General features: G+C 43.2%; 1 protein-coding gene across 7 annotated transcripts in view; it reads left to right on the top strand.

Moving 5' to 3' along the window:
- The window catches only part of LOC120025942 (calcium-dependent secretion activator 1-like), a 145,903-nt gene that overhangs the window by 96,855 nt on the left and 37,000 nt on the right, over positions 1–12,048 (top strand). For all 7 annotated transcript variants that reach the window (XM_038970729.1, XM_038970713.1, XM_038970696.1 and 4 more), the window contains exons 6-9: positions 1,967–2,088; positions 5,183–5,294; positions 11,001–11,140; positions 11,722–11,788. In XM_038970729.1, the coding sequence (XP_038826657.1) occupies positions 1,967–2,088; positions 5,183–5,294; positions 11,001–11,140; positions 11,722–11,788 (441 nt within the window). The remainder of the gene's footprint in view (positions 1–1,966; positions 2,089–5,182; positions 5,295–11,000; positions 11,141–11,721; positions 11,789–12,048) is intronic.

Raw genomic sequence — 12,048 nt, 5'->3', positions numbered from 1 at the left:
TCACCGATTGGATGGAAACCTAGCTATAGACACCGTAAAGACTCTGGCAAGTGCACTAGTCCAGTGTCACTTTGATTAATCCTGCACCTCATGGTTCACCAGCAGCTCCAACCATCTAAAGAATAAGCTACCAGCCAATCAAGCTTGTAAGAATTGTACTTAACGTCTTAAAAATCCTTCTTTAGCCTTTTACTGCAGTGGGCTAAATCAGGGTCACACAGAGTTCTTCTTGGTAGTCTTAAACAAATCTATTTTGAAACAAAAGTATACACCTCACTCACATGGTTATGGGCCTAAAAAAAAGAAGTCAACTGTATCATGTCAGATATAAAGTTCAAATGTATTCAATTTCGAGGTTGCATCCCAATATTACACTTTATATACATCACAGAAGACTGAAATATAACAACACCGTTTGATATAGAAACACTAGAATTTCTGCGTAATAAATAAAATAAAGTTGATTAATTATGTAATTATGAAGAAAAAAAAACTGATCCCAGATCATCACTCCTACTCTGAGACGCTTTTGAAAATAAACCCAGTATAGATTGCAAACAGATGGCCCTCTAGCCATAAAGAAAGAGAATAAAAATAGATGGACGCTTACAGGAAGAACATTCTGCCTAAATGACTCCTCTACTGTACTCCCCGATCACTGGGGTAGACTTCCATCGTTAAATTATAAATCACAGATCACAAGGTAGACCAGGATAATGTAGTGAAACAAAATAAAATCCTCCTTTTTTAATTTCATAGCAACTTCATTAGTCATCATAATAACTCCTGTTATGATGAATGATCTAAGAGAATTCAGTATACGCAGAAGAGCTTGTTCTGTTCCCCTAGCTACTTTAGGAGAAGGAAGTATAATTCTAGCATGGGCAGATTAATACTGCTCCTTCCCAGTCTCAGCAGTTGATTGTAGTGGGGAGCAGAGCAGATGTAGTGATTATGGTGCGAGGACTGAAACTACTGCTTTATAGATCAGAGAGGCTGGCCTGATTTGTAGCTTCTGTCATGGAATTTCGTGATGGGATTTTTGGCCTCCATTGTCTTTTCCTTTTTAATGGTCATGAGTTCTAGTTCGCTTGAGTAGGCCTAAATGTTAGTATCTTTCTCTCAGTCGGGGTGTAGTGTCGTTTAAGACGGTGGTTCTCAACTGGTTTTGGGTCAGGACCCAAATTGAACCAGGTTGTCTTAGTATTATTCACATCTCGATTTTCTTTTTGCCAAAATACTGTATTTTTTAATGCTATACTGCTAGTGAATGTAGCAATTATATGACAAGGGAACAAATTTGTCATTGTCAGTAATTCCATATTGATCATATTCTTGATGGAGAATGGTAATAAGCTCACTGGTTTGAGACCTCAAAATCAACCAAATCCACTAAATAGCTCTGCTAATATATCTATATTGAAAATAGTGTGATTGAAGAAAAATTATTCAGAGATGAAATTTACTCACTTTTTACCTTTTTCTACCTGGTTTTACTTGTTTAGTCATTCAGAATGGAGTATTTTTTCAATCGACATTTTCATAATTTTTTTATTCAGACATCCGCGACCCATTCAAAACCTCCCATGACCCGAATTTGGGCCACGACCCACCAGTTTAAAATGACTGGTTTAAAACATACCGTAAATGTTGTTGACCAATATAGCTTAGGAGGTTAAGGCATTTTACAGTAATGTGTTCGTTAATGTTTTTTTATATGAGGTTGTATGCATTTACTGTACCTTTGTTGGTTTATGTCAAGGAGATTGTTGTAGTCATGTATAGGGCACCATAGACAGTTAGGGGCTGTGCTTGGGCCTTTTCAGGAGGGTGCAATGTAACAGAATGTAACAGAATATTGTCTAGACCAGAGTAATGTCAGCTCTATATTTGGTACATTTCTGCTACATTGTGAACCTTACCGCGTACACCCATGGTTTCACGACCTGCTGTTTGTGCCCTCCAGGTGGTGATCATGGAGGTGGTAGGCCTGAAGTCTCTGGCTCCTAACAGGATCGTTTACTGCACCATGGAGGTGGAGGGAGGGGAGAAACTGCAGACAGACCAGGCTGAGGCCTCCAAGCCAACGTAAGACCCTTCTGTCTCTTTCTCTGTCTATCTAGCTGTCTCTGTCTCTGTCTGCCTCTGTCTGCCTCTGTGCCTCTCTCACCTCAACTCTTAACCTGCCTGAGCTTAACATCCACTGACTCATGTAGTGTTCTCATGTGATCTGAATGCAGTCACCTTCTCTTCACGCTGTGATTCCTGAGTCAGCTGATCAAAGTGTGAAAGGACGCTCCCAGTGTAATCCTCCATTTAGAACAGTCTGTCTCCATGGGAATTAAAGGGAGGTCAGATGATGAGTGAAAAGATAACACTGGCAAAGCCCCCCATCTCAGGATGTTAGCTTTCCAAAAAGGTTCTCCTTGGAACACCTCAAGTTTACCGAGATGTGTAACCATATAAGGTAGATACATACCAAAACTATCTATTCAGGTTCAACACATTAAGTTGGTTCAGGTTCATTGTGGTCACAGGCTTTCATCAACCCTTCCTGAATGTTAAAAGTGGTGATGATGTTAATGAGGAAGGAATTCATGTGAATGTAAATGTGTGTTCGCAGACTGGATCCCGAGTCTGTCTGCTGTTATAAAGGAAGCAGTCTGTAATGTTACAGTGTGTCTGTGATGCCAACCTCTCTCCAGTGATGTGATGTTCAGCTCGTGATTATGAACTATTTTAGAGACTCGTCCTCTTGCTCTCCCACAGATTCAAGTGTCATTTTATAATGAGAGGGAGATGAGAGAAGTGGGAGAGCGAGAGGGAGAGCAAAAGATGAAGGATAGGCATGAAAAGAGAAAATGACAGGACGACAAACAAAGTGGTGGAGAAAAGGGGGAGAAAGAGGAGGAGATGGAGGTAGAGAGATGGGGAGAGCAGCCTCTGTGTGTGCCCCTACTCCAGTGCTGCCAGGCAGGGAGAGTGATCAGGACATGGCATCTTAATGGAGCAGGAGAGAGTCCCCCTCTAGCACTCCTGGAAATGACAAGCATCTCGTGCTGCTAGCTAGCTGTCAGCTTATCCACCGCATACACCATCACACAGGCGCTGTTTTAACAACCTCCTTGTACAGGAGGAGACGTGTCCTGTCTGATCTAGGATCTTTCATTTTTTAAACCTTTATTTAACTATGTAAGTCAGTTAAGTACAAATTCTTATTTACAATGACAGCATACCCTAGCCGAACCCAGACGACGCTGGGCCGATTGTGCGTCCCCCTATGGGATCCCCAATCACAGCCAGTTGTGATACAGCCATCAATCGAAACAGGGTCTGTAGTGACGCCTCTAGCACTGAGATGCAGTGCCTTAGACCGCTGCGACACTCGGGAGCCCAAATCTTGTGTCATTTAGTTTAACAAATGATCCCTGAATGTAATACAGTACTGCTCTCATTCTTATTCTATATAATCACACTCAATAAATGCATGATCAATGTAGGTATTAGAACTAAGGGGCCAATGTGAAAGAGTAACATTCTAATCACATTCCCAGTGTGAGATGAGACACCTGGTGGTGATGAGTGTTAATGTCAGTAAGGCAGAGGAGAAAGACATTGTCATTCACAGATGCAGCTCACAGCAGAAGGAGAAACGGCAAACACACACACACACACACACACACACACACACACACACACACACACACACACACACACACACACACACACACACACACACACACACACACACACACACACACACACACAGCTTCAGACTGCTGGCTCTGTCTTGTACTGCCTGTCTCCTTGATGATGATGATATCACATGCCATCCAATCATGACACAATAACCCCTATGAACATGTTCATATATATCTCATTGTGAATGTGTGTGTGTGTGTGTGTGCATGCATGCATGAGTGTTTGTGTGTGTCTCTGTGTGAGTGGTAGGGCTCCCTCAGGCTGTGCTTGCCTGTGTGGAGCGGCCGGTGCGCCCGTCTCCCACTCAGTCTCACTCCATCTCCTCTCTGTAATAAATTTAAATGTTACTTCTGCACAGCATTTAATATACCTTCTACTTCTACCCTTTGTAGTGTCAGCTGCTATTCTCAGTCTGTCTCATAACTGAGCAGTACGTAGCTTACCCAGCCCCAGTTTATTGTTTTCACTTTATCACTTTGGTTATAAAGTTTTATTTTTTAACAACCACGTCTCACTCTTTCTGAGAGCGCAGATATCGACTTTTGGGAAAGAGGATGAGAGAAAAAGAGCCACAGACAGACAGAGAGAGAGAGAATGTGCGAGATAAAGGGAAAACAGGGACGGCGATTCTAGTGGATCTTGTGCAATTCCTCTGGGCCAGGTAGATGTTCATTTACGCTCGGATTCAATCCAACACAGAATAACAAACAACCTGAGCACAGGGATAGACTTTTAAAGGCATTTCCAGAATGTTGGCTGATCTAACTTTCGCTGTAAAGACTGCAAATGTCGTCTCAAACATAAATCAAATGAAATGACTGTGCACACGTTGTTTGTCTGCGTTTGTTTGCATCCTGGCCTAAAGCTACAGCCCTGTAGATGTTGGAGATGTGTCCATGTCTTCAGAGCTGTGTCAAAAATCAAATCAAACTTTATTTGTCACATGCGCCGAATACAACAGGAGTAGACCTTAACGTAAAATGTTTACTTTACAAGCCCTTAAATAACAATGCAGTTCAAGAAATTGAGTTAAGAAAAAGTAACACAATAAAATAACAATAATGAAGCTATATACAGGGGGTACCGGTACCGAGTCAATGTGCGGGGGTACAGGTTAGTCTAGGTAATTAGTCAATGTCAATAGTCCGGGTGGCCAATTGATTAATTGTTCAGCAGTCTTATAGCTTGGGGGTCAAAGCTGTTAAGGAGCCTTTTGGACCTAGACTTGGTGCTCTGGTACCGCTTGCCGTGCGGTAGCAGAGAGAACAGTCTATGACTTGGGTGACTGGAGTATGACAATTTTTTGGGGCCTTCCTCTGACACCACTTAGTATATAGGTCCTGGATGGCAGGAAGCTTGGGGCCCCAGTGATGTACTGGGCCGTACCCACTACCCACTGTAGCGCCTTACGGTCAGATGCCGAGCAGTTGCCATACCAGAAGGTCACATGCTTCTGACGTGTGTGTGTGTTGTGTTTCAGCTGGGGGACCCAGGGAGACTTCACCACCACACACCCCCTCCCTGCCGTCAAGGTGAAACTGTTTACAGAAAGCACTGGAGTGCTGGCCCTGGAGGATAAAGAGCTGGGCAGGGTAACACAATCTTTGATCTCTCTCTCGCTCTCTCTCTCGACAGATTTCCAACGGTCTAATGTCCACTGCTTGTGTTTCTTGGCTCCAACAAGTCTCTTCTTATTGGTGTCCTTTAGTAGTTGTTTTTTTGCAGCAAAGGCCTGATTCACTCACTCTCCTCTGAACTGTTGATGAGATGTGTCTGTTACTTGAACTCTGTGTCTGTTACTTGAACTCTGTGAAGCATTTATTTGGGCTGCAATCCTGAGGTTGGTAACTCTAATGAACTTATCTTCTGCAGCAGAGGTAACTCTGGGTCTTCCTTTCCTGTGCCGGTCCTCATGAGAGCTAGTTTTGTCATAGCACTTTATGTTTTGCACTTGAAGAAACTTTAAAAGTTCTTGAAATTTTCCGGATTGACTGATCTTCATATCTTATAGTAATGATGGACTGTCGTTTCTCTTTGCTTATTTGAGCTGTTCTTACCATAATATCTTTTACCAAATCATATCAAATCTAATTTTATTGTTCACATACACATATTTAGCAGATGTTATTGCAGGTGTAGCGAAATGCTTGTGTTCCTAGCTCCAACAGTGCAGTAATATCTAACAATTCACAACAATACACACAAATCTAAAGTAAAAGAAAGGAGTTAAGAAATATATGACTATTAGGACGAGCAATGTCGGAATGGCGTTGACTAAAATACAGTAGAATAGAATACAGTATATACATATGAAATCAGTACAGCAGTATGTAAACATTATTAAAGTGACCAGTCAGTCTATGTCTATGTATATATGGCAGCAGCCTCTAAGGTGCAGGGTTGAGTAATCGGGTGGCTATTTAACAGTCTGATGGCTTTGAGGTAGAAGCTGTTTTTCAGTCTCTCAGTCCCAGCTTGGATGCACCTGTACTGACCTCGCCGAGGGCTATCTTCTGTATACCACCCCTACCTTGTCACAACACAACTGATTGACTCCAACGCATTAAGAAGGAAAGAAATTCCACAAATTAACTTTTAAGGCACACCTGTTAATTGAAATGCATTCCAGGTGACTACCTCAAGAAGCTGGTTGAGAGAATGCCAAGAGTGTGCAAAGCTGTCAAGGCAAAGGGTGGTAACTTTGAAGAATCTCAGAAATAAAATATATTTTGATTTGTTTAACACTTTTTTGGTTACTACATGATTCCATGTGTTATTTCATAGTTTCATTGTCTCCACTATTATTCTACAATGTAAAGAAAAACCCTTGAATGAGTAGGTGTGTCCAAACCTTATTGTTTTAAACCTTTGCATTTTAGACCAATACATTTCTCCTGGTTGTTGAACTGGAAGCAAAGGTGACCCCAGCCATCCATATACTGAGCTGTTATGTCACTGAGTAGACAGTTATGCTGGATTCCACATCGACCCCTAGCCCCTACTCCATAGGCACTCATGTAGGTCTGAGAGGATTGGATTGATAATAGCATTATGGTATTATGGTTAGTAAGTAGGGACTAGGGTTGATTTGGAAACCAGTAAAGTATGCCACTTCCAGGTAAAGTCACAATCCCTAAACCATACACTCTGTAACGTGAGCACACACCATTCAGAGCACACATCATTATGGGACAGAGAAAGCTGGTGTAATCAGTCCTGGGTTGGTTAGCATTATGTGATGTGTAGACAGTAAGCTACAGCCACCGCTGGGCCCTAGGTATGCACAGTTCTTGTTTGAAATCCCTGGTGATGAGGATTATGCAAAACTAGTTTTTAAAATTCCCATTTGATTGACTGGGCCTCTCTGTCCTGGATTAGGCAGGTGGTGAAATTAAGGTGTGCTATAGTCTCATTCAAACCCTCCCTGTGGAGAAACAGGACCAAAACAATGTCCTCTTCACTGCCGGATGCTTATTCAATACAGTACTGTAGGTGGACTGAGTCAGGGATGATTTTAACCCCTCACAGCCAGAACATTTTAAGCTGTGACCACATTATAGTTCCTCAATGATGTATCCAGGCCATATCATGTCCACACCTGTCCTTGTATAAACGGTCCTTTCTCTTCACGTTAGACGTTTGACTGAATTGCATATGGTTAGAATCCCCAAGCCGACTAGGTGAAAAGTCAGCTGATCTGCCCTTGAGCAAGGCACTTAACTTGAATTGCTCCTGTTTGTCGCTCTGGGTAAGGGTGTCTGCTAAATGACGTAACTGTAAGTCATGCAGAGATGTCTTCATCATCTGCTTTGCTCCGCTCTCCTGTCCTCTAATGCAGAGAGAGAGAGCCCTCCAACGTCCTGTGATAGTGTGCCGGGCAGCCCTAGATAGGCTGCACACGGGGCACGGACGTCAGTTCAACATCTAGTCTTCATTGACATTTGGTTGAGTTGTCAACCAATGTGGAATTTAAAAAAATTATCTTTGGATTTAGGGTAAAAGTTGGCTGAAAAAAAGACTAAATTCCCTTACGTTGATGACTTTATGCAAATTCTATCAGTTTTCCACATTGATTTAAGGTCATCACATTGATTAAAGGTCATCCCATTGATTTTTGTTGTTGAAATGACGTGGAAACAACATTGATTCAACCAGTTTTAGCCCAGTGGGAGTGACCTTGCCTGTGATAGGGGCTCTTTGATCTCCTGCTGCAGCGGCAGACAGGCAGTCAGGCAGGCAGTCAGTCAGCCAGCAAGGCAGCAAGGCTTCATCAAAGCTCTTTAACTCAGCAAAGATAGATTACGCCCCGTCTTCAGGGAAGCAGGGAGGAGCAGAGTAGAGCGGGGACTGCTGGGCTTCTCTCTCCTTTGATATGGCAACACAGCTACACAGATACACTGAGCCACTGGCTCAAACGTGACACACAGCACAGGCACACTGGGGCCTGGGCTGCCAGAGCACGATTAAGATATAATGAAAACTCTTGAAAATGTATTGAGTGTTCAATACAATCCTTGAGAATGCTGACTCGTGGTGCTGAATACTCACTGGATAGGTGGATACAGACCAGGGATCTCTCCAATAAACCTTGTGGATATGTACAGTATACTGCTTACACATGTACAGTATATCCATATCTCTCAGAGGTGGTTACATTGCTACTGTACATTTCAACTGTAGTATCCAACACAGTTTTGCTTCCAAGATTCTCTGGTCTGATGAAACCAAGATTGAACTCTTTGGCCTAAATGCAAGCATCACGTCGAGGAAACCTGGAACCATCCTTGCGGTGAAGCATGGTGGTGGCAGCATCATGCTGTGGGGATGATTTTCAGTGGCAGGGACTGAGAGACTAGTCACTATCGAGGGAAAGATGAACGGAGCAAAGTACAGAGAGATCCTTGATGAAAACCTACTCCAGGGCGCTCAGGACCTCAGACTGGGGGCAAAGGTTCACCTTCCAACAGGCCAACAACCCTAAGCACACAGCCAAGACAATTTAGGAGAGGCTACGGGACAAGTCTCTGAATGTCCTTGAGTGGCCCAGCCAGAGCCCGGACTTGAACCCGATCGAACATCTCTGGAAAGACCTGAAAATAGCTGTGCAGCAACGCTCCCCATCTAACCTGACAGATCTTGAGAGGATCTGCAGAGAAGAATGGGAAAAACTCCACAAATACAGGTGTGCCAAGCTTGTAGCGTCATAACCAAGAAGACTTGAGGCTGTAATCGCTGCCAAAGGTGCTTCAACAAAGTACTGAGTAGCCTCCCGAGTGGCACAGCGGTCTAAGTCACTGCATCGCAGTGCTAGAAGCATCAATACAGATCCGGGTTTGTTCCCAGGCTGTGTCGCAACCGTCCACGTGGAAACCCATAAGATGGCACACAATTGGGTTAGGGGAGGGTTTGGCCGGCTGGGATGTCCTTGTCCCATCGCTCTCTAGCGATTCCTTGTGGCGGGCGGGGCGCATGCATGCTGACTACGGTCGCCAGCTGTATGGCATTTCCTCCGACACGTTGGTGCGACTGGCTTCCGGGTTAAGTGAGCAGTGTGTCAAGAAGCAGTGCGGCTTGGCCGGGTCGTGTTTCGGAGGATGCATGGCTCTCGACCTTCAAGTTGCAGCGACGGGACAAGATTGTTACTACCAATTGTATATCACGAAATTGGAGAGAAAGGGAAGGGAGAAGGGATACAAAAATATAAAAATAATACCGATTAAAGGGTCTGAATACTTATGTAAATGTGATATTTCTGTTTTTTTATTTTTAATACATTGGCAAAAACTTTGAAAAACCTGTTTATGCTTTGTCATTATGGAGTTTTGTGTGTAGATTGATGAATAAGGCTGTAACAAAATGTGGGAAAAGTCAAGGAGTCTGAATGCTTTTCGAATGCACTGTATATACAAAAGTATGTGGAAATTCAAATTAATGGATTCGGCTATTTCAGCCACACCCGTTGATGACAGGTGTGTAAAGTAAAGCACACAGCCATGCAATCTCCATAGACAAACATTGGCAGTAGAAAGGCCTTACTGAATAGCTCAGTGACTTTCAACGTGGCACCGTCATAGGAAGCCACATTTCCAACAAGTCAGTTCATCAAATTTCTGCCCTGTTAGCCCTATAAGTCAACTGTAAGTGCTGTTATTGTGAAGTGGAAACGTCTCGGAGCAACAACGGCTCAGCCGCGAAGTGGTAGGCCACACAAGCTCACAGAATGGGACTATCGAGTGCTGAAGTGTGTAGTCTGTCGTCGGTTGCAACATTCACTACCAAGTTCTAAACTGCCTTTTAGCAACGTCAACACAATAAATATTCGTCGGGAGCTTCATAAAATGAGTTTCCATGGCCGAGCAGCTGCACACTAGCCTAAGATCACCATGCACAATGCCCAGCGTTGGCTGGAGTGGTGTAAAGCTCACAGCCATTGGACTCTGGAGCCTTGGAAACACGTTTTCTGGTGTGATGAATCACGCTTCACCGTCTGGCAGTCCGATGGACGAATCTGGGTTTGGCGGATGCCAGGAGAACATTTGGTGGAGGAGGAACAATGGTCTGGGGCTGTTTTTCATGGTTCGGGTTTGGCCAATTAGTTCCAGCGATGGAAAATCTTTACATTACAGCATACAATGACATTCTCGACAATTCTGTGCTTCCAACAGTTTGGGGAAGGACCTTTCCTGTTTCAGTATGACAATGCACCCGTGCACAAAGCGAGGTCCATACAGAAATGGTTTGTCGAGATCAGTGTGAAAGAACTGGACTGGCCTGCACAGAGCCCTGACCTCAACCCCATTGAACCCCTTTGGGACGATGTCTGCGAGCCAGGCCTAAACGCCCAACATCAGTGCCCGACCTCACTAATGCTCTTGGGGCTGAATGGAAGCAAGTTCCTGCAGCAATGTTCCAACATCTAGTGGAAAGCCTTCCCAGAAGAGTGGAGGCTGTTATAGCAGCAAAGGGGGACCAACTCCTTATATATCCCACCTGAACAGGCTGAAATGCCAGTTATTATTATTATTATTATTTATTTATTTTTTGCTCTTTTTCAAATTTAGTTTATCAAACAATAGTCTGCACTCTTAATTTTTTTTGTTTCATTTTAGCAACACTCATTTTAAATACCACTGTCATTGTGTGTAAATATCATACAAAAAAAATTGAAAATCAAGTTTTTGAATGCACTGCCCTTTAAAAAGTCAAGGTTAAAAATACAATTGTGTAGTCATCATCAGATATCTTAATCTCTTCATTTCTTTCTTAATCTTAATTTGTCTGATACTTTTCTCCTCCAGGTGGTCCTCCACCCGACCCCTAACAGCCCCAAGGCATCAGAGCTCCATAAGATGGCCCTCACCAAGGCCTGCCCCGACCAGAACCTTCAGATCAAACTGGCCATTCGCATGGACAAACCGCAGAACATGAAGCATTCTGGGTAAGTATGGACAAGCTCCAAAACATGAAGAATTCTAGGCAAGCAAGGGAAACCTGGTCCTATTGATCTCAATCTCATTTGTTTTAAAGTCTGCTACTTTACTGCTTAATTAACATACTCATGAGGACAGAGTAGGATCTCCAGATAGGGTTTTGTTTGGGGTTTTATTTTTACCTTTTCATCCATTTCTCTGAAACTCCTCCGGCCTCTTCCTTGGTTCCTTCTTGGCCTAATTTCTAGATAAATGGATTGTATTGTATTGTTCTATCCCCTCTGGTGGTTACTACTGGGTTTGTTTTACATTTAGAGAGCAACAAAGACACTAGCTTCCAGGCCAACGTGACTCATTCTCACTGCGCCAACCCAGGGTCATCCACTCTGCATAAAACATCAAAACATGTACGACATTGTTTTGTTTGTAGTAGGGGATACACTCCTTGCTATGAATGTAGTGTGGGCTAAACCTGCTGATTCTGTTGCTGTTGTTACAACACAGGAAACAACAATAGCCAATTGTCATACCATTGCCATGTACTCATTACGTTGCCATGTAGTAATTGTTAAACATTGTTTTCTGGCAGGTATTTGTGGGCTTTTGGGAAGAACGTCTGGAAGCGCTGGAAGAAGCGTTTCTTCGTCCTCGTGCAGGTTGGTACATCATCAGCCTCTGAAATATCATGTCTTTGGTCTGGTCAAATGAAAGGTAATTCAAATGATAACATCACCAAAACAACCAATAACTTACAGTTTATTCAAATATATTGGCACCATTGAACTTTACAATAGAGTGCAAATGGATCAGAATGTCTTATTTTCTCTCTTCAAAACTGGTTGAATGGCTATTTTTACCCGGTAGGCAACTGCAACTTGCCACAGGTGAGATGAATTACCCAGTAAACGAGAATCAC

This window comes from Salvelinus namaycush, chromosome 2 (assembly GCF_016432855.1).
Source record: "Salvelinus namaycush isolate Seneca chromosome 2, SaNama_1.0, whole genome shotgun sequence".
Classification (NCBI taxonomy): Eukaryota; Metazoa; Chordata; class Actinopteri; order Salmoniformes; family Salmonidae; genus Salvelinus; species Salvelinus namaycush.
Note: the sequence above shows the minus strand (reverse complement) of the source record. Positions and strands in the feature narration are given on the sequence as shown.